This window comes from Chanodichthys erythropterus, chromosome 13 (genome assembly GCF_024489055.1).
Source record: "Chanodichthys erythropterus isolate Z2021 chromosome 13, ASM2448905v1, whole genome shotgun sequence".
NCBI classification, from domain to species: Eukaryota; Metazoa; Chordata; class Actinopteri; order Cypriniformes; family Xenocyprididae; genus Chanodichthys; species Chanodichthys erythropterus.
In genome coordinates this window covers 13661144-13685155 of record NC_090233.1, presented here as the reverse complement: position 1 = coordinate 13685155, position 24012 = coordinate 13661144, and the positions used below count along the sequence as shown (strand labels likewise).

General features: G+C 38.0%; 1 protein-coding gene across 5 annotated transcripts in view; it reads left to right on the top strand.

The window, feature by feature from the left end:
• nup214 (nucleoporin 214) overlaps window positions 1–24012 on the top strand; it is a 52961-nt gene that overhangs the window by 21105 nt on the left and 7844 nt on the right. For 4 of the 5 annotated variants that reach the window (XM_067405785.1, XM_067405783.1, XM_067405786.1 and 1 more), the window contains exons 22-33: window positions 622–894; window positions 972–1133; window positions 2971–3073; window positions 10239–10305; window positions 10410–10488; window positions 10658–10736; window positions 10884–10936; window positions 11321–12865; window positions 15181–15251; window positions 17495–17648; window positions 17823–17975; window positions 19352–19523. In XM_067405785.1, the coding sequence (XP_067261886.1) occupies window positions 622–894; window positions 972–1133; window positions 2971–3073; window positions 10239–10305; window positions 10410–10488; window positions 10658–10736; window positions 10884–10936; window positions 11321–12865; window positions 15181–15251; window positions 17495–17648; window positions 17823–17975; window positions 19352–19523 (2911 nt within the window). Of the gene's footprint in view, window positions 1–621; window positions 895–971; window positions 1134–2970; window positions 3074–10238; window positions 10306–10409; window positions 10489–10657; window positions 10737–10883; window positions 10937–11320; window positions 12866–15180; window positions 15252–17494; window positions 17649–17822; window positions 17976–19351; window positions 19528–24012 lie in introns of those variants that run through there. The other variant, XM_067405787.1, reaches the window with a different exon arrangement.

Genomic DNA, 24012 nt, shown 5'->3' with positions numbered 1-24012 from the left:
ACACGCTCTTCTGATTGGCTGTAATTTTTGATTGATTTGTTTGCGAGTGCAGTTGCAGAGACTCCACCCACAAGCTCTTCTGATTGGCTGTAATTTTGGATTGATTTTTTTGCGAGTGCAGTTGCAGAGAGACTCCGCCCACGCTCTTCTGATTGGCTGTAATTTTGGATTAGATTTTTTTGCGAGTGCAGTTGCAGAGAGACTCCGCCCACACGCTCTTCTGATTGGCTGTAATTTTGGATTAGATTTTTTTGCGAGTGCAGTTGCAGAGAGACTCCGCCCACACGCTCTTCTGATTGGCTGTAATTTTGGATTGATCTGTTTGCGAGTGCAGTTGCAGAGAGACTCCGCCCACACGCTCTTCTGATTGACTTTGATATTTGATTGATTTTTGTTCATAGTCGTCGCATCTGGCGTGGACAGACAAACTTATTAGTATTCCAAAGTATTCTAAAGTATTTCGATTGTTACAAATCTTGGGTAATCTAACAAAATATGTTACAAATTACTTTTTAAAGCATAATCTGTAGTGAAATTCATTTTAAAAGTAACCTACCCAGCCCTGGTAATGACTACAGCTTTGTAAGTGACGTACTCTCCCGGTGTCTCTCCGTGTCTCAGCCAACCTGTCGCGGTCAGCCTTCCTGTCTCCTCAGTTCTATGAGGATCTGGATGAGGTGAGCTCCAGCTCGTCTCTGTCTCAGCCTCTGGAGCCCGAGGACACGCTGGCGGTGGCCGAGGAAGAGGACGAGCCAGTGCCCGTCCCGGTGCTGACACCCGCCGTCCCGCGACACCCCGCCGTAGTCCGAACACCCTCCATACAGCCGGGCTTCAGCATGCAGTCCAGTCCGTTCAGCAGAGTCCAGACCGGCCCCGTACCCGTCATCAGCGCCGGTGAGGCTCAATGTCAATCAAAACGCATCAAATAATGCATGTTTTTTGGTCATTAATGTCTCTTGAATGTGTTGCAGCTCCGAAGATAAACATGGACAGTGCCGACAGCACAGCGCTAGCCACAAAAACAGTGAAGCACGGAGCTCCGCCCACAGAGAAGACCACGCCCACTACAGTACCCGCCACTCAGGCTGCAGGAAGAGCCGCCCTTAGCAGACACATGACCAGCCAGAAACCAGGTACAAACACGCCGGCCTTCACACGTTTACCAGGCAGATCTGTGTTAGAATCCACATTTCAGCTTTGTTTTCATTTTAAAATGTTTAGAGCTGGTCTTTTAAAGGGATAGTTCACCCAAAAATGAAAATTTGATGTTTATCTGCTTACCCCCAGTGCATCCAAGATGTAGAGGACTTTTTTTCTTCAGGCGAACGCAAATTATGATTTTTAACTGCAACCGCTGCCGTCTGTCAGTCAAATAATAGCAGTGATTGGGAACTTGAACAATAAGAGTCGAAAAAACTTCCATAGACAAATCCAAATTCGTGACGGCACATTGATGTCCTAAGACACGAAACGATCGGTTTGTGCGAGAAACCGAACAGTATTTATATAATTTTTTACCTCTAATACACCACTATGTCCAACTTCGTTCAGCTTCCGGTTAGTGAGGTCTGATCGCGCTCTGACAACGGAAGTAATGTCTCGCGCTCATTGAAGTATATGGGCGAGACATCACTTCCGTCATCACAACGCGTTTTTTGACCTCACTAACCGGAAGCTGAACGGAGTTGGACATAGTGGTGTATTAGAGGTAAAAAATTATATAAATACTGTTCGGTTTCTCGTACAAACCGATCGTTTCGTGTCTTAGGACATTAATGTGTTGTCACAAGCCGCAGGTTTTAATTTTGATTTGTCTATGCAAGTTTTATTCACTGTTATAGTTGAAGTTCCCATCTACTGCTATTATTTGACTGACAGACGGCAGCGGTTGCAGTTAAAAATCATAATTTGCGTTCGACTGAAGAAAAAAAGTCACCTACATCTTGGATGCACTGGGGGTAAGCAGATAAACATCAAATTTTCATTTTTGGGTGAACTATCCCTTTAATATTCATGTATTTGCATCGGATGTGATTATCAGTGTCAGTGCAGTGTGTCTCTTTACACTAGAGGGCGACAGACACTATATATCAGACCTACAGCATGACTGAACTGTTAAACCGACATTAGTTTTCTCAATTTATTGTTATAAATAAAATACACACTACAGTTCAAAAGATTTTATTGTGTTTCAGGAAATTAAGGACACAAATTAATTGAACAAAAGTCACAGTAAACACATTTATATCAAACAAAATGTGTTATTTTGAACTTTATAATGATGATAAAAGACTCCAAAAATATATAAATATGAAGCAGCACAAGTGTTTTTATTATTGATGATAATCTTGAGTATCAAATGATCATCTTAGAATGATTTCTGAAGGATCATGTGACACTGAACACTGGAGTAATGATGCTGAAAATTCAGCTTTGATCACAGGAATAAATTACACTTTACTATATATTCACATAGAGAACAGATACATTAAATTGTAAAAATATTTCACTATTTTTACTGTATTTTTTATCAAATAAAAGCAACCTTGGAGAGCAGAAGAGACTTTCAAAAACATTAAAAATTAAAATAGTTTTTTGCACTTTTTTGCTCTTCACTCTGAGTGTCTCTCTATTAATACAAGCTCATAAAATCAGTTTTAGATTTAGTAAAACATTATTGAGTGTTTCATTGAAACTGAAGTTATCCTTCCAAAACAGACAGTCCGATGTATCATCATCATTTGGGACACTAGATCACATCACATTGAGACTGCATGTCACATCAGCTTCTGGAAAGTGTTATATAACAATAACTGATAAATTAAGTTATTATTGACCGTTACTGTGCTCACATTGAAGGCTGTGAAACACATGGACACGCAGCTGTCACCGTGATCAGAAATGTGACTTCGTTTAATATCGGCATATCCCTTCACGAGTAATACAGCTGTCTGTCGCTGTCATTTCTAGGAGCGTCTTTGACCGAGTCCACGCTCAAGACGGTTCCTCAGGTGGTGAACGTACAGGAACTGAAGGATAAAGGTCCGCCCATACCGGTGTCCACCGTGATCAGGTGAGAGCCCTGCGTACACCGCAGGGGAATTATGGGGCAGTTTTATTGTCTTTACACTGAATAAAGATGCTTCACTTCAGAACGGTTTGAAAACGCGTGCAGAATGCATTGGGGCTGTACAGTAGTAAAATCAGTATCATAATATGACTTATATGGTTGTGATTTAATTAAACAGTTATATGCACTACCAGCACATCCATTCGCCAGCAACCCGTCAAAATAAAAGTTTGGTGGTTTAACATTTAAAAATGAAAATATTAGTTTTGTGATTCTACAGTTGTATTATAAATAGGAAAATTTTTAATCTAATTAATTACATGATGTGGCAGTTATTAATCTAATTAATTGCAAATTAAATTTGGCTGATAAATATCCCCCCCCCCCCCAAAATAATTTCAAGTCCTTATTGTGTAAAGCATTAAATAGACATTACAAAAAGTAGCTTCTGAAAGAAATATTGTATTTGATTCAACAAAAAATTTTTTACACATGAACATTTGGATCGGGAGCTTGAGTAAATGATGACTGATTTTTCATTTTTGGGTGAACCATACCTTTAAGGGGTTTTTTTTGTTTGTTTTTTGGGACTGAAATTTTATTTTTTAGTGACATTATAATCTAAATAAAAAAACTAAAACTGCCAGTAGTTGGCAGTAAATGTCTTATTCATTCATTCATTCATTCATTCATTCATTCATTCATTCATTCCTTCATTTGATTTGTTCAAACAGCTGATTCATTCATGAGTGAATCAAATGGTTCTCTTTTTGAATTGTCCATTGAATCATTGGTTCACCCAATTCGTTCAAAATGCGGATTTAGAAAAAAATCCCGTTGTGTTGCTTTATCTTTATATTTTCATTTGACAACATCCTTATGCGTGTTATTTAGCTTAACTATATCATATGATGTAAATATGAGACAAAAGCTTGAACAGGGACATTTTTTTTGCCCCATATCTTGAATTTTAGGGACATTATAGGCAAGTGCATTAAATGCGTTAATAATTTGAATGCATTATTTTTACTGCAATTAATCAAATTAACGTGTTAAACATAATAATAAAATAAAATTATTTTTATTAAATACTCTTTTTAATAGTACAACAGTTAACAATAAAATTTATTATTTAATAATTATTACTATTATTTCATACTGAATTGGTCAAAAACACTAGCTATATTTCCATCTAAAGGTGTGAAGTTAACTTGTGCACAAAATTGGAATATGGTATAAAACATTTGTGAATAAAGCAGCGTTTCTGTCCCATGTGTTCAAGAGAACAAAATCATCACTTCCTGGTGCAAAATATCAGTAATAAAAATGTACGTTTCTGCAGTCAGGCTCTTTTTTCCTCCATAATAAAGGAGTTTTGTCTCAGAGCGTCGGACGAAACGCGATAAACGCTGTCATTTCCTCTTGCGTTCAGATGCTGGTGTTTGTGAGACGCTTCTTAGAGGGAATTAAACCAAATCATTCTGATGACAGACTGCGTTTCAGAACCACCAAACCAACATTTGAGATGCTGCGATGTGATTGGTCCACTGGGGCAAAGTCACATGAGGGTTTTGAGGGATTTATTGAGTAAACGTGTTCCATGCATCATAGTTTATGTGCATATTTTCTTATCAGATAAAAAATTTGCCTCAATTTTATTTTTTTATTTTTTTTTTTTTAGTTTTTATGCAATATCCCAAAATGTACATAAAAATAAGTGGATAAAATCAAAGCCAGTGGGAATGTGCCTTGTGGAAACTTTTTTTAAACTCTGGTTTTTAACTTGATGCTGTAAGAGGTTTGTATTATTTCTTGTAAACCCAAGTTACAAAAAAAATCCCAGATGTTTCAGTCCTAAAAGGATGGTTTGCAATCAAATAAGGAGTAAAAATATTTTCCAGCTTTTTTCAATTATTTTTATTTTGTACTCCCCAACATCATCACCTGGAATGATTATTTCCAAATACAGCTATTCAAGTCATCTGCTGAACATTCCTGTATTTCTTTACGTCACAATATATATATATATATATATATATATGGCAGAAATATATATACATATGTATATATCAGTGTTCTTCTTTCCAGTATCATGCGATCCTAGAATGCATGGGTGGTTGTTTTTGGTTTGTCACTGCAGTCGTTTCTCTCGCTGTGACACTGAGCTCACGCCACAGATAACACACTCATTATGCGCAACAGAAGTTATAACAAATGTGATGTTCATTCGCTGCGCTGCCTGTGCTTGTGTGCGCTCCGTGAATCTGCTCGGACTGTGAAATCCTCTCTCTGCGTCTGAAATGAGGTCAGGGTCAGACTGGAGTCTGTCTGTGTGTGTTTATTATGGGCTGTGCGTGTGTACGGCGTCCTGTTTTAACCTTTCACATGAGCTCATCTGCCCTCGGGTGCGTTTAGACCACGAATGTGAGCACGAGCGAACCATCTTATCTGATGAATAACAATCGCCCGCCGACAGCAGCTGCAGCCATCATAGATGTGTCGACCTGTGAGACCATCAAACCTAAATAAACATCTGACAATTGCTTAGACATGAGTGTCACATGACCACACACTGAACATCTGTCCATCACAACAAACAGTGTGTTTGGTTTTTCTCTCGAGGGGTTCACTTGCAGTGTGATGAAGTTATTAAACTGTCGTCACTGCATCTGAATCTTTGTCATGTGACAGATTTGTGCAGGGCTGATGCGTTGAGGATAGATGGCAGAGCATTGCACAGTACAACTATTATGATTATGATACAGAGGATCCTGTTATCGTTCATTATCATTAGTAAATTTAATTATAAATAAGTTTACATTAGTTATTGTTATGTTATAGATATTATAGTTATCATTTTACATATAATAATGTTAACTGTTGATAACTAACAGTAATAAGTTTAAATTGTAGTTATTATAGGAATGTTATCATTATCAGGATACATTAAAATTATAGTTTTTTGTTATTGTTATAATCATTAGTTTATGTAGTTGTTGTTGTTGTTATCGTTATAGATCTGGTTGTGACGTGAATCAGCCTTAAGTGTGTAGAGTTTTTCTGGTGTGCATTGAGACACAGCAGGATGTGAGAGTTTGTGGTGGTGATGTGACATCACTTCCTGCCCCGAAGCCCTGACTCTTGCTGTCCGAGCGGAGGTGTATCTCATGTCTGGTTGTTTCTCTGCGTTTTGTTACACGCGAGACGCCTCATCTGTGTGTGAATGCTCAAGACAGTGTATCCCATGCAACTTTAACCCAGACACATGTATTATTAACGCTCGAGCCGCTCGGCCTGAGACATACTGATCTGAGTGAATACTGTATCCCACAATGCAACGCTCAACCTGACCTTCCATTTCCTATGTAATATCAACTGTAATCTCTTGACTCATTGTTGTTAAATTTTTACCCTGACATTTTAATTAAGTTTAAAACAAGCATTTTATATCCAGTATAGTGAGGTCATGTGACAGATTTAGTGAAGACACACATATGGGGTTCATACAGTCATGAAAAACCTGGAAAAGTCGTGGAATTTGTAAAATAAAATTTTTGAGGCTTGGAAATTTTTTGAAAAATAAATAAACCCAGAAAGTTTTGGAAAAGTCATGGAAATTTGCTTCACAAAAATCTGTATAATAGAATGTTTAATTGAATATATAATACTTAGCCTTCGGGCATTCAGTCACGTGACTTTGAGAGAAAGAGAGCCTGTGCGAGCGTTACCTGTGTCTGATATAACATTCATTCTTCAGGTTGATGTCCATAATATTATATCCATTATAAAAATCTGTTTGAATGTCTGCTGAGGAAAGCGATATCTTTGTATTTGTCCTTTTTACAGTTAAGGGAATTTTCCATAACATACAGCGCTAAAATAACATCTTTTGTTTACAAAAGTCCCTTTCAATTTAAAAGTCTCTTGCGACTGACTGACTCATTCACTCGTAAAGTTTGCTGCCATCTAATGGCGTATTAGTGTAACTTTCACTCAATCCATATTACGCACTAATGGACCCTTTCTCAATCGCAAATACAACATATTTATATAAAATAATATTTATTGAACAACAATATTTAAATTAACAATAGCCATTATAAATGACAATAGGAAATAAACACAATTGTACAATTCAGTCAAACGTACAAAAGTAGTGCTCTACAGGATGTAAGTAATCAAATTTAACAACGCCCAATTCGATTAGCTCAGGAACAAGTAATAGATTAATAAGACCAAAGATTGCCTGTTTTATGTACCCAAAATGAATTTGATCTCATGTTTAACCACTATAAGAGACAGCCGTTCTCAGCGGGTACTCGAGCACTGAACGACCTGGAGCCTAAACAAATTGTAAAATTGGCGCTATGATTAAATATGAGTCTCATATTTCAGGTCTAAACAACTACATTCTCACCTGAAAAAAACTCTTAAAACTACAGTTCGTGGCACAAGTGTAGTATTTGTAAAAAATACAGTGGATTCGCTCGGCCGCCATGACAGTCGCTTTAAGTGGAGTGATACAAACGGTGAAAATTTAGGAGTGCCGTTATCACTAGAATATCACACTGCTCTCAGCCAATCAGATTCGAGAACCAGAAAGAACGTGGTATATGAATTATTATTCTTATTTTACATTATGCATAGACTTTCATGTAACATTAGGTCATGAATATTTGTCTCAAAAGTCATGAAAGTCATAATTTATTGGTAAAAATGTGAATGAATCCTGCAAATGGAGTACTACTACTACATTTACTATTCCTTACTTAATTTCATTCAAACATTACCACATCATTATTTAATTTGTAAACAGCACAAATAACTATATTGTGTAGGGATGTACCGTTGTGGAAATTTTGACCGATAATCCTTGATATTTGGAAGCCGATAACAGATATATTGGCCAATAAATCTAAATCTTGATATTTTTCTGAGCCTGATTACAAAAACAAAAGGCCACTGCTTTTATTTTAAAACAACTGCAGAAAACAAGGAAACTGCAATGAAACATCTAGATCTTTCTTTTCCCAAAATCATTTACTAATTTAATATATCAACCCAAAACCAATATGACCGCCGATATAATGTGCTTCTCTAATACCATGTTAAGCTTTTACTTAAAGTTATAGATAGTCAGATTGTTAGACTGTCCTCCTCAGTGTGTACTGCACAGTATGCACTACGCTAGAGTTTCAGCCTCTGTTTGTGTGTGTCTCTTCCTGTCTGTATTGATCTCTCATACTGATGCAGAAAGAGGCTGATGGGGAACGTCCACACACACACATTATTGTGTGTTCTTTTGGTTTTTTTCGCTGTGCAGAGGTCAGGTGACCATTGTAATGAGGTCACTGATGTTTATCAGAGCACATCTCTCCTCTTCCTCTGCTCCAGTTACTGCTCTTCATCATCATCATAATCACATGACCGTCGGACGTTCTGCCTGCTCACTTCTGTGTCTATCTGACCGGCACTGCAGTGGCAGATATTTGTCCTGAACATCCCGCAGGACACTTTCCACTTGATCTTCCTGTATGAGCATCACGCTCTCAGATGTGAAAGCAAAACTAACGTGAACGCAGGACATCAGACCTCTTTTGTTCAGATTTTCAGACTGTTTCTCAAATGTATCCCAGCATACCTAAACACACAGACATTCATCTGTAAATATGGTCCTCTCACACACACACTGTTCATGAAGGGTCAGTTTTGGCCTAGAGCCATATGAAATCCTTTTTATTTTTTCCCCCAATTTTTTTTTTTTTTTTCCACTTATTTTCTGGATTCCTTTTTAATAATTAAAATAAATTTATTAATCAAAAACCATATTTACTAATTGAAATCATGAACTGTTTTTAATTTAACAACACTTTTATAACTGTGACACTGGACCACAAAACCAGTCATAAGTCGCACAGATATATTTGTAGCAGTAGCCAACAATATTTTGTATGGGTCAAAATGATCAATTTTTCTTTTATGCCAAAAATCAGTAGGATATTATGTAAAGATCAAGTTCCATGTAAAATTTTGTAAATTTACTACCGTAAATATATCAAAAATATATTTTTGTGAGTGGATATGCATTGATAGGGACAACTTTAAAGGTGATTTTTCTCAATATTTTTTTTTTTTTTTTTCTTACCCAAATTGACCCTTATAATTGGTTTTGTGGTCCAGGGCCACAATTTTAAACACAAATTATCCTATGAAAATGTGTTGTTTTTTTTTTTGTTTTTTTTTTGTTTTTGTTTTTTCCCTAAATGTATTTTTTTCTAAATTCTGTTCTCATAATTTTTCTTGATTCCATTTTAATGATTTTTAATAAATGTAATTAAACATGATTCCAAGTTTAATTACATTTTAATAATCAATGCATTTAAGCATTTGACCAATTTATTGAACTTGTTACAGTAATACAAGCTTTTTCCCCATTGAACAACCACTTTCTGTTGGTGGTTTACATTTTTTCTGAAATTATGATAATTATTGTTACCAAAACCGATGATCAAATGAAGAAATGAAGCATTAACAATTTAATTAAACTCTTAAAGAAAAATAATACAATGAAAATGTAACAATTTATTTTATATTTTGGCAAACAAAATGCTGCAAAACAGGTTTACTGTACAAATTATCATATGGGACTACACATAGTATTGTGATATTCCTTTAAAAAATACATAATAATAATTGTATTTTTAGTTTTAGTAGTGTATTACTTCGAGAGGTAAATTCTACTGTACAATAGTAATATATTTCTGTCATTAATTCTTCAGGTTAAACCGAACTTTTATTATGGCTGGTTGCAGTGAGGAGCTGTGAGTTTCTGTGTGTATCTGCCGATAGTTTTCTCAGATGAAAGGCTGCTGAAGAGACTCTCAGAGCAGCTCTAGAGATGAAGTTCATGTGCTCATATAGTGAGACGGAAGACCAGGATTTAATAGCAGTCTTAATATTCACAGACACTAGTCCATATCGCCATTTGATTAAGTGTAATGATTGATTTATTCATCCAAAAATTGCCAAATTCGGTTACTGTAAATGAATTTACAGTGCAGTTCCGTCCATGTTTTTTCCGCAAAGCAGTAATCATAGGGCCTTCATATTACTTCTTAATGATTAATGGTCTTAATGATTAATGGTCCTGTTTTATGTGTGTCTGTAGTGCGTCTGTTCCAGCGCCGGCGGCTCAGGTGGTTCAGCAGGTTCTGGCTACGGTGGAGGCCAATAAAGTGAGTCGCACATGAGTTACATCTGAAGGAAACGTCAAACTGCTTTTTAACAGACCATCAGCAAATGTCTGTCGTTTGGTGTAACCATTGTTTTTCACTTTCAGAGTTCCTTTCAAGGTGCGTTAAAGGTCCCAGCGCCGCTGGCAGGTCCGGCCCAGACCACATCATCTAGTTTTGTGTTTGGTGGGTATGAGTTCTCATTCGGTTTTTACTGTTACTTTTGATCAGTTTGATAAATTTAATTGCTGAATAAAAGTATTAATATCTTTTTAAAAAAATCGTACTGAGCCCAAACTTTTGAAAGATATTGTATATTCTGTATCGGTAAAGTTTCATTATATTGCTGGTACAGGTGGAGCAGCTAAACCTGATGCAGGAGCATCTTTATCTGTCAGTGAGAAGAACTCAAAGGGCTTCTCATTTTCTCCAGCGTGAGTATTATAACTACCTCCACCTCATTATAGGTGATTGTTATTAACTGTATTGAGTCTTGACTGAAGCAACTTTTTCAGTGTCTCTTCAGCATGTCTTTATGTTTGTATATAAATATGAATGGTTTAGACTCTGCTGTTTCACAGGTCAGCAGGGTTCAGTTTCGCACCTCAATCACAGGACACCAACAACACTCAAGGTATCATCTCCATATGCGTCTTATCTCATTTGGAAATGCAAATAATTGATTTTACTCTTTAGATTTCTTTTTATCACTGTAATGGTCAGAAAATGTCAATTTTCAGTAGCATTCCAATGGCCGGGAGTCAGTGCTGCAAGAATCTGCAGAAATCGCTGCATAATTTACATCATTGTTTCTCAACCAGAGAGCCAGGGGCCTTAGAAACCCTCTAAGTGGGTCTCAAGAAGACATATAAATAAGACAAAGTATTGAAATAAGCTAAAACAACTAATTTGGTACTTATTTTAACTTTCTGCAGATTCTGGACCTGCCATTGGCCAATTAGTCACACCTTTCTTAGTAAATTCCTTTTTTTTTTTTTCCTTCTTCTTCTGCAAATAGCGAAGAGTTCAGGCCTGCCAGGCAAGTTCTCTTTTGCAAGCACTACGGGACCAAAGATGCCATTTGGCCCTGTGGGGTCTGAGGAGCCTTTTTCCTTCTCTCCAAAACTGGCTTCTCCCGCACAGAGCGTGAGCTCCTCTACACCACCTCCGGAGCCACCTAAAATCCCTCAAGCTCCCAAAGCCCAAGGCAGTACTGGAGAAACTCTTGGCTGCTTCTCCGGCTTAAGAGTGGGCCAAAGTGAAGAAGTCAAGGATGCCTCCAAGACTGCCCTAAGTTTCACCTTTGGACCACCTGGCAACGGAGCTACAGGATTCGCATTCGGTACTGCGCCAATCAAGCCTGCAGAAACTGGAAGTTCAACAGAATCAGCAAGCGCCACAACAGAGGCTCCAAAGACGACTACGCCACAAGTGCTCGGCACGTCTACGTTTGCCGTTAAACCACAGGAGGGAACGGCTCCCTCAATAAAGCCAACTTTCGGCATCCCCTCAACGACATCTTTTTCACCAGTCGCCACCTCTTTCGGCAGTCTTCTGCGTGCGCCTCTACAAGAGACGACGACGACTCTTCCAACAAAGTCCCTCCAGCCAGAGACGACGACTTCACCTGAGTCGACTCCCACCGCTGATACTGAACCTAAAGAACCTCCAGAACCCAGTCCTAAACTACTAACCTTAAGTGCTCCAGTTGTATCGGTCGCTGAAGCCACTGTTCCCACCAGTACCGAGACCACTGCAGCGCCTTCCAACAAGCCCCCAACTCCTCCAACTCTCGAGGTCTCACCCACACCACCTCCATCAGTTACCCCACCATCCGAGACACCAACACCTGTCTCCGAGCCTCCTGCAGCAGAGCCTGTCTCTGATCCTGCCGTTGAGACCACCAGCACTTCCACAGCCGCTCCTGCACCCCAAGAGACTCCAGTAACTTCAGCCCCAACGTCCGACAAACCAGGCTCTATCTTTGCCCCACCGTCGGGCGGCACAGACAGTCTAGCAGTAGGAGCCATCGGTTTCACCACAGCCGTCACTACGGCGGCCTCCTCCACCCCATCCGCAGCCATTACCACCAGTGCAGCTCCTACCTCGGTCTTCGGACAACCCTCGTCTGCTGCTTCGACTACAGCGTTCGGATCGACCGCTTTTGGCGCCAGTTCTACCACCTCTGGCTTCGGCAGTCTTGCCTTCGGACAGAGTGCTGGGTTCGGCCAGCCTGCAGCCTCTGCATCTGCTAGCAGCTTCTCTTTTGGTCAGCCGGCATTTAGCACAAGTTCTGGGTTCGGGCAGCCAGCTCCGACCGCCACCACATCGGCAGCAGCCAGCAGTGGAGGAGGGCTGTTTGGAGCCTCTAACGCCAACAGTGCCAGTTCCTTCTCCTTCGGAGCAAACGGCACCAGCTCTGCAGCCAGCACTGGCACTGGGCTCTTTAGCCAAAGTGCTCCTGGCTTCGGACAGCCCAGCGCAGGCTTTGGCCAGGGATCCATGTTTGGCAGCAACACCACCACAGCGTCGTCCTCTGGGTTCGGTTTTGGACAACCATCAGGTGAGTTTTTACAATACGCACTGGCCATTGTGGCTTGTTTTCACAAATTACAGGCTAGTTTATTCCATCAGGAATAGAATAGGATGTAGAAAGGATATATGAGGTTTAGTGGTGCTAACTGCTGGATTGTTCCCGACCAGAGGTGTCTCTCGACCCTTTTTTACTGGAACACAAGCCCTAGTTAAAGGGGGTCATTTCCTGAGGCGCACTTATAATGTTAATAATCTTTTTACATCAAAAAATCGTCATAATTTAGATTTTAGCCCTTTTATTTGAATGCTATGTTTTAAGGGGCGTGTCTGCTGAGAGACTTCAGTGTAAAAACCCACTGCTGTGATTAGCTAACATTTTTGCAATATGAAATAGCTAAGTATTACTTTCTCAAACTTTTAGCATGTTTTTACTATTACGGCTCTCAAGGTTAACTAATCATGAGAAGTGTTTATTATAGCATTACATTAAATCTATAGCATTATATTTAGATTGTAGCATGAAAGGTTGCAGTGATGAACATTGTAGTCGATCACAGACATGTTGTTGAGCTCATGAAAGCAGTGATCTCGTCATTGAAACTCAATTTCTGCACACTACGAATGTTTTCAACATAACTAACAGTGCAAACACCATATAAATAAGAGATTTGTTGAATAAAACAGGAGTTTTGGCTCGAGTCCAGAACTCAGTCACTGATAAACTCACTCTGTTTGATTGACAGCTCCAGTGATTGTAAAGGGAGCGTTCTTTAATCTCTCTATATATATAATTTAATCACTGTTTAAATAACAGATTATTTTCATCCTACTAAGAGAAACAAGGTGAAGTTGAGCGTTTAGTCGCTGGTTTGATTTACTGACACACAGACAGAGATCATGTGACTGTACATGAATCATTAATATCAGATCAGGCATTAGAATGAACACAGTTACTGACATGTTGTTGCATTACTGTCGAGTTCATATCGTAAAAGTCTGTTTGTGCCAAAATGAGATTGATTAACCAAAGAATCCACAGTGAAATGAAGCGAATACAAATAAAGCTCAACTGAGACATTCACATTGTTAAAAATAATCATATTCCTGCATTAGGATCCTTTGAAAGGTAATCCCTCCTCATCTCACTAACACACCAGTGGGCGGGGCTAACGTTGCAATGATGTAGGCGTTGATTTCTTCTGTGGAGGCGGAGTTTCACCATCTATAGATACATTCTGGGACAAGTTGTTCGCTGGGCCTGGTGTCAAAAAAAGGTTTTATTGGACTAAAAAGGACGTTTTTTAGTTCTGAAACTTGCAGGATAATCTTATAGTATGATGAACTTATATATCAAAAGCTCAAGGAAAAGTTCTAAATTCATTCATCCTTTAAATCCTTTAAATTTAAATATTACTGATAAATCATTTTCTGATGGTGGAGATTACAATATAACGACCTAATATGTCAGCAGTAGTGTCATGCATGTTTTCAGCTGTTTGGAATCAGAATTAGCCATTCGTGAGCGAATCTCCATTAGTCTAATCGGCCACAGAAAGGTCTGAAATTGTTTGTGATTCACTCACACACTGAGTATCGTACTTTATAAGACAGAAAGCAATGATAGCACTGGAGATAAGTTAGACTGTTGACATCTAACATGTATGTTTACAGGATTAATTAAGTGTTGCACATGTCATGAGGATGTAGTTATGGGTCAGTGGATGTGATTCCAGCCCATCCGTGGAATGTGCAGCAGTCTCGGGTGTGTCTTCAGGGCAGGATTTCTCCCATTCCTATGAGTTCTTAAAGTTCCTGTGACTTCCACATTATAAACAGCTGAGTCACTGACCCCTGACCCCCTATTCCCACCTGTTTATGTTCTGCTTGTTTAGGGCCACGTTAAACGCTAAAGAATGTGCTGATTGAAATGATGCAAATGTGATGGTCTGATTCACCTTAGACTGCATATCATGTTCTGGGTAATTAATGAAATTTGAGATGAATAGTTTGTGCATTTCAGACTGATAGAGGGAGTGTTAAAGGCCAATGCTTTAGTAAGGCAATCAAATCTCAACATCCAAATGAATCAAATTGGATAAACTCAAAAATGATGTCAATGAATGCATGCACATAAGCACATCTTCCTTGTTGCATGCCCTCATTATGATGCACAAATATAAAAGAAAGGTCATTTCAAGTTGAAAAGCATTTGATTTTGCAACGTTTGTCAGGTTCAGTGATAATTATGCATGCATTTGTTAATATGAGACTAATTAAATCCCATACTGAAGAATAAACGCATTCGTTGGCTGTATGTTTGATCTCTTAATGTTTTCTGGTCAGGTTTCGGCAGCAGCACCTCCACCTCGTCTGTGTTTGGACAGCAGGCCAGCGGAGCCGGCGTCTTTGGACAGGTACAGTCCTTACACAATACACAAACACACATTCTTTACCAGCTAAACCAGACAGGTTGAATGTAACGATCTGCTGGACGTGTTTGACTCTCAGATGCACTGACAGGTCATCTGGTTTCAGAGGCCTCAGCTGATGAAACACCATCAGTCTACTGAAGGACCGCTTTGAGTAACCTGAATGAGATCTTAGCTGGGTTTCCATTTTTGGAGGCACATTGTAGGTTTTTACTAGGGCTGTCAAACACATGCAATTAATCTTTTCAGCTTAACGCACTAAAAATATTTAACACAATTAGCACTGCATACATTTATTTTTCCATCATCCATTGGTTAGTGTGATGTGCATTCAAGGAGGACAAGACACTCAGTGACACACTGTCTTTCTCACTTAAATCGACAAACACAGAATTATGCCAAAATGGCCGCTTTGTCAAGTTTCCTCGTAAGCACAATCTTAAATGAGTTAAATAAAGTCTTAAAGAGTTAGTTCATTAATTACTCACCCTCATGTCGTTCCACACCTGTAAGACCTTCGTTCATCTTCAGAACACAAATTAAGATATTTTTGATGAAATCCGATGGCTCAGTGAGTCATTGAAGGCAAAATAATTAAAACTTTCAGTGCCCAGAAAGCTACTAAAAACATATTTTAAACAGTTCATGTGACTACAGTGGTTTAACCTTTATGTTATGAAGTGACAAAAATACTTTTTGTGCACCAAAAAAAACTAAATAAGGACTTTATTAAACAATATCTAGTGATGGGTGATTTCAAAACACCGGAAGCTTCGAAGCTTAATGAATCTTTTGTTTCGAATCACCCTTTAAATGACTCTAAAGAGTTGTTAGGACATCGGAGGTGTGTCAGATCCATGTCATGTGCGTCAGCTCTTAAAGTGACAGCAGCCTAATAAACCTCCTGCTGTCTGTCATCAATGTTAATCAAAGAACAAAAGACACAGAGAAAATCATTTACTGCTCTTGCCTGAATAACTTTTATAGCTTTAATATGGATTAATCTATATATGATTTATAATTTATGCAATGAAGACTGAAGTTTGATAATAGGGCTGCGCGATATATATATCATTTTAGCATCAAAATCGTGATGTGCGCATCTGCGATAGTCACACAGCAGAATATGCGATGTCAAGTAACTTATAAGGATCGTTAGTCCATACGGGCTAGACACCACGGCTCAAAATGGTCATGATTTTTGGATCAATTGCAAAGTTTGACCATCATACAATGAAATTTTATCTTTTGAACGTGTTTTAGGTCCAGTCAGTTTAAACATTCGAGTGATTTTAAACCATTTGAGTGCATGAAGACTTTGAAAGAGAACTCAATTCTGAACGCACACGCTGTCACGCAGATGTACGTGAACGCCGTTCTCTTACACGTCTGTTTGCGCCTAAACGGACACATATATGCAAAAAATGCATGTAAAACATTGAGTATCCTCATAAACACAGTTGCATATGGCTTAGGTTAACTAAACAATTGAGAGACTAAACCGGATGGCACAGTATTTTGGATCCGCGTCTTAAAGTGACAGCAGCCTAATAATCCTGCTGATTTCTGTGTCATGAATGTTAATCAAACAACAAAAGACAAAGAGAAAAAATAACTTTTGTAGTTTTAACACACATTACTTGTGTTTAATTAATACAGTGAAGACTATGCAGTGTTATTTTACATGTGGTTATTCAATTTCTGTACCTGAATACTGTTTAGACTTATCTGAAAAATATAAAGCACTATTCATTTCATTTGTATCTTTAATTTATTATATTTATCTATACTTGTGATTTGTTCATTATTTTGGATACTATGCATATTCACTCACCTACTAGAATGATGAATAGCTTTATTTGGAAAGAATTAAAGTCATCTGGTGTAATAGATAAAGCAAAAAAACGAAATATCACAATGTCAGTTTTTTTCCAATTTTGTGAAGCCCTAATTGATCATTTATTTCAATTTCTATATATTTCATACCTGTTAGATTAAATATTTAAAATATACTATCTTTATGTTGTTTCTACATTAATCCTGAGATTAAATGTGAAATTATTACAATGTAAAAATATATTAAAAACTGAAAGTGATATGATAAAGATAAAAAAGACGACTGAGTATTATTCGGAAAATCAGATTAAACTGTTCTTCCACCAGGATTATAGTTGATTATACTAATTATATTAATCTAAAGTGTGGATGCTATCTTTTTATGTGATCAGGCTCAGTCCGGTGGAAGTCTGTTCGGCTCGAACGCTGGAAACACTTCCTCGGGATTTTTCAGTGGTCTTGGAGGAAAACCCAGTGAAGACGCTGCCAACAAAAACCCGTTCGGAGCGCCAACTGCAGGAGGATTCGGCCAACCCATTAATACAGGTGTGCACACAGATTTTACTCTTACCAGGGTATTTATAGTAAGCCAACACTAAAAGATGAAAAATAAAACCCCACTATGATAGTATCTCAACGATGGATGTGTGTTTTGAGCGTCGGAGGGGTGTCTCTCCTCTCCATTGGTGCTGATGTCCTTGTGTGGCTTGTTTATGGCAGGTTCTTCTAACCTGTTTGGGAACAGCGGAGCGAAGGCCTTCAGCTTCGCCAGCAGTTCGTTCGGGGAGCAGAAGCCCAGCGGCTCGTTCAGTACCGGAGCAGGATCTGTGGCTGCTCAGGGCTTTGGCTCCTTCTCTACACCAACCAAACCAGGTCAGACACACACCACATGATGACTATATGCAGTGCAGTCTGAAGCTGCGTTCACGCCGTGTCGTAATTACCGCAGTTTTGAGATGACAACACTACTCGGAGCTGTTCGCATCTCTGGGGATTATGCGTTTCGGTGGAAACGCTATCAATGCCTAAATCTGCAGCGTCACATGATACAAGTAGGTGCTCTCAGAAAATTCCCAGTTTACAAGTTGTAAAAAGCAAAGCCTCGTGGAACTCATAATTACAAGTTGAAATCTCGTAATTACCACATGGCGTGAACGCACCTCAACACATAAAGAAGGAATTGATAATTTTAATGCCAAGCATTATTATTATGTGATTATTATTATTATTATTATTTTATTTTTGTATTTTATTAAATTTATTATATTTAATCTTTTATTTGTTGTTTTATTATTATTATTTTACTTTTATTTATTATTGTAATTATTATGATTATTAATGTTATTATTTTATTGTATTTTATATTTTATTTTTATAATTATTATTAATAATAATAGTTTGTTTTTTATTTTCTATTTTATTTGTATTATCTATATTAATGTTTTATTTATTTTTAATATTATGATTAATATTATTATTTTTTTTTTATATTTTATGTAATCTTTTTTTATTTTTGTTGTATTATCTTTTTATTTGTTTTTTTATTTATTGTTTTGTGATTATAATGTTATTTTATTGTATTTAAATTTTTATTGTTTTTTTTTTTTTTTTTTTTTTTGTCATTCTCATTTTATTTAGTTTTTTTATTTATTATAATATCTATTTTATTTTTTATTAATAATATTATTATTTTATTGTATTTATATTGTTTTTAGTATAATTTATTGTTGTTTTCATTGTTAGTATTATAATTTTATTGTGGTTTTTATTTTTTTAGATAATTTTTAATTTTTTTGTTTTTTTTTATTTTTGTTGTTGTCTTTATTCTTATTATATCTTTATCTTATTATATTACATTTACTATTTTATTGTTACATTTATATTATTATTATTACTACTACTATTATTTTTACTACTATTGTAAATATAATATAATTTTAATATATTAGGTACAATCATCTTTCACATTCAGCGTGACACTATTCTGAATGCAGCAAGCATTTACATTAATGCCAGCCATCCAGAAAATGTAATTCAATGACATGACTCACTGAATTATTCACGCAGACGTGCATTCGGCTGGCTGTAATTTCAGAGCGCGCTCAGTTAGCGACACTCTTTCCTGAACAAGACAGCTGCCGCTTCAGTGGCAGTGTACTTCCTGTCCTCCTGCCTCAACTGAGCACTAAACCTCTGAAGAAACCTGTGATGCCCATGTTGATATGTGCTTCATCTCTGGTGTTCTGCAGCTGGCTTCGGGAGCGCACCGGTGTTTGGCAGTCCTCCTACATTTGGTGGATCTCCAGCGTTTGGAGGGCCGGCGGGGTTCGGCTCCGCCCCTTCCTTCAGCAGTCCGCTGGGCGGCTCCTCAGGGAAGGTGTTCGGAGAGGGAACCACGGCCTCCAATGTCGGGGGATTTGGGTGAGGTCCTTTACAGTCTCACTGGTGCCTCGTCCAGTTCAATACAGTGATTTTAATGTGAATGCAAATGAGACAAAAACAATCGAACACATTTTGCATAAAATAAATCCAAACTAGGGCTGCACAATTAATAACACTTAAATCTTGCTGCAACCTAAAGGGCTGTTCACACTGAACCCATTGGATTGCTTTCCATTGGTTTGGTTTTCACACACACACACACACACTAACTATCGGGGTTTAAGCATTTTAAGGCCTTTATGCCAATGTGTAAAAAAGTATCATGTTTCACATTAGCAAACATGTAACCATTTAAAGCATAGAAGAAAAAGACCATTTACATCCAATACAGGCAATTTACCATATATGGTTTTAAGCTTTTTAGCAGTTATAGCACCACCTATGGTCTGATCTCCATAAAAGTTTGCATTCTTGTTTAGAGTCTTATGTCGCATGTGTTCACCAATTTCCAAGTTTTCGTTTAGGAGTTATCAGCTTTTGTGAGCACTTGGCCACACCCATTTTTTAAATCACCCTGTTATAGCTATCCAAAGGGTAAAGTTAAACTAATTATTGACCTGTAGAGTCCAGAGAATTGTCCTGCACTGATTTAGTTTCGATCAGGTGAAAAACCTAGGACTAGTTCGCAAAACTATTTTTTTACATAATCATGAATATTTAATGAACGATTTGATTGACAGCAGTGGTTCTTGAGGAAAAGTTGTTCAGAATGAGGAAATCTAACAAATTATATGCATATTGTATGGATGTGTGAAACCATGTGATTACAGAGGCATAAAACTCGTTGGCGCCATCTAGTGGTCGATTTCTTTCAAAATTCTTAGACCGATCGGCTTGCGTTAACCTAGTCTAATAGGTGCTCAAACATCATTGGTCAATGGTGACCATGTTTTTTGAGATACCAAGAGGCCAATCTCCACAGTTTTTTGTTTTTGTTTTTTATACTGTTACCTCAGATTTAGCTCATTCATACGTGTACCAAATTTGGTGAAAATATCTCATTCTGTTCAAGAGTTGTAGCCATTATAGTAAAAGTGGCTCCGCCCACTTAGAACATTTTGGCGACCGTGAATCAAAATTTCTATTTATTTTTTATTTTTTTTAATAATATTGATATTCAGACTCCCGAGAATCTTTCTGCACTGGTTTGGTTCCAGTCGGGCAAAAAACCTAGGACTAGTTTGCTAGTTAGTAGTATGTTTCGGACAAAATCCAAAATGGTGGAAAAATTTGACTCAAGTTATAGCCATTTAAAAAAATAAAATAAAATAAAATGTTTTTTGCGCTGTCGCGCCACCATCAGGCCGATACTGTCAACCTCTCCCCAAACTGTGACCTACAATCTGGCCAAGATTCACGTAATAATAATAATAATTATTATTATATTATTATATAATTATCCTGGAGTGATCACAGCTTCCTTTTATTCTTCGTTTTAGTCAAATATGCGTGTATTTTGCATGTTGAATGGATCAGATGAGCGGTTTGTCCTGACATCTGCGGCTCAGAACGGCTCTGACTGTACGAGAAAATTAAATGTTGGATTTTTGTCATTTTCATCTGGCAGCGGATGGCGTGAGCGTGTTTGTCAGAGGATGTAGGTTATGCAGAGATTATCTGACCGCTGGTTTGTGTGTGTTGAAGATTACAGGCCGAGAGAGATCAGACCGGTTTCAGATATAAGCCACGTCAGGGATCAGCACACTCGTCTGCGTTTGAACACAATTATGAATGTGTGATTACATGTAGTCGAGGTGAAACAGAAACATGATTGTATTTCTGTTGGACTGATGTGGATTTTAGTGGTTCTGACTGAAGTCTAGGTTTAATCATGACGCTCAAATGACTGTTTTCACCTTTTTTTTTTCTTTTCATATTGTAGAGTTTGTAGATTTGGTGGAAAAACAGCTCTGATACTTGAGCAGGTGTGATTTAAGCTTCAGAAAAACATTGCATCTATACGAATAGAAATGAAATGAGATCTTAAAATGCCTTAAATTTAGTTTTGTCAAATTTAAGGCAGTGAAAAGGCTTATTTCCCAGGTGAATTAATCAATGAATATCGCACATTTCAAAATTAGAGACCCATAAAAGTTTCATTATGCATAAAATATTTTTTTCTATTTAATTTTGACACAATAAACTGGCATTTAATTCAGCATAAACTCTTGTGACGTCAGAGTAATGTAAATTCAATATATATAGATTACCACAGTGAAGGATGTGAGAAAATAGAAAATACATTTTGAAGCATCACCATGAAAATAAATGAGAAAAAGAGACGTGAGCGAAGGAGAGAGACGAGACGTTGAGAGAAGTGTAATCTAGAGGAATAATTCATGATATATCGATCATCAAATCAGGTGATCGCGCTGTCTGCCGTGAGCAGAATGAAACAGGAAAAAGACACAAATCTTTAACGCAGCACTTCACAAAAACCTTCATGTGATGTGAAGTAAACAGTCGGTAGACAAAAAAACGAATCGTGAGCAACAGAACACCTATAAGGATTCAAATGATACAAGACGTTCAAAAAAACATGCAATTTCTTATGATGATGAAGAGGATAAAGCTCTAGCTAATAAATGCATCTAGTAAATTAATAGATATTAAAGAGGACCTATTACGCCTTTAATAAAGTGAAATGTTTTTGCTCTCTATTAGAACAGCTTTTCCTGCTTGAATGTTATTTTCCTCATATTCTCCATTGTTGCAGCTCCTCTCTTCCCAGTCTTCAGTAACACTGTTTAGTTCCTGTCTCTATGAAGCCCCGCCTTCTGAAAAGCACAATGTGCTCTGATTGGTCAGCTGGTGTGTTGTGATTGGTCAAGCGATTCGAGTGTGTTTGGGAAAAGCCCCGCCCCTTACCATAACCGCCAGTTTAAACACACTACTAACTCAACAAGGCCCCGCCCCTTTATTCTGCGTATGCCTTGGGCAGGAATTATTCAACACTGGTGCTCTTCGGCCATTTTTTACCAAAACATTTTACGGTTATTTTTTTTTTTGTTTTTTTGTTTATATTTTTTTTTTACTTCATCGGAATTGTACGAAACTTGTATGGATTGGTATGAACACTTGTTCCTCACTGCCAAAAATGAACGTATTAGAAGCTAATTTCATCTAGTGGAAGCTTTTAGTACTGCACCCAAACAAAATCTTACTGAAAGCTCATTTTTTGAGATATTAAGCTCAAATTTGGATCACAAATCCTTTAAATTTATGGCTTTGATTTTCTTGCAGTTTTAGAGTAAAATGTGATTTTGAAATATGTATTTCATATAAAAATTAAAAATTATTTTTGTGGACTTCCGCTTCCGGCCGAATGGAGTGAGCAACGAAGTTAGGCAGCTCCGCTAAAGTTTCAACAATTTAAGTATCCTGGGTCAACGAGCATCGCCCTTTGTCTGTAATTTATCTATAAAAATAATTTAGGACAATATTTGATATGAAGGGCACTCGGAAATACACACAAAAAACTCTACAAACCACACCCGCACCGGTTGGCACTACTCCGGCTAACGACTCTGCTAACAAGGCCTCAACCGGCACTGCGAATGCTATTGCAGCACAGGCTGACGCTAACACTGCTCCAGATGGTGAAGCTCTGGCCTGCTCACGAGATGAAGGCATGATGGCGGAAGAAGAAACGCCTCTTTCTGTAGGAATATTTCGAAGTGAACTACGTGCTTACCGCGAAAATTTAAAGAATGATATAAAAGCGGAAATCGAGATTATGCATCAAGATATACGCAAAGACATCACATCGCTACGGGAGGAAGCTAAAGCGGACATCAACACGCTCAGAAACGAACTTTCACAGAAAATAGAAACATTGCACAGAGCCCATACTGAAACGGCAGACACACAGAGAGAGATGGAAAGATCTCTCTGTGATGTTCGGATAGAATAACCGCCATGGACAAAGCACACGCAACCTTACAGAAGGACTACAATAAACTACAGGAAAAATACATGGACCTGGAGAACAGAAGTCGCAGGCAAAACCTACGCGTGGTGGGAATTAGCGAAGGGATGGAGGAAGGGAACCCAAGCCGCTTCATAGCAGAGTTTTTTCAGATGTGCTCGGTGAAGAAAACTTTGAATCACCAATCCTGATAGATCGAGCTCACAGAACCCTAGCCCCTAAACCCCGAGCAGGAGAGCGTCCAAGAGCGATGATAGCTCGCCTACACTACTACACCGACAGGGAGAAGATTCTGCAACTATCCAGGAGCAAAGGCAACCTATTTTACAAAGGATCACCTGTACATATTTTTCCGGATATGAGTCCAGAGATCAGCAAGCTGCGAGCTTCTTTCAACCCGATTAAGGTGAAACTACGCAACGCGGGAATACCCTACAGTCTGTACTACCCGGCAAAGTTGATCATAACGATGGGCAATACCAAACATTCGTTCACTGACCCACGGGCAGCTGAAAACTTTATCAAAACCCAGGCCCCGAC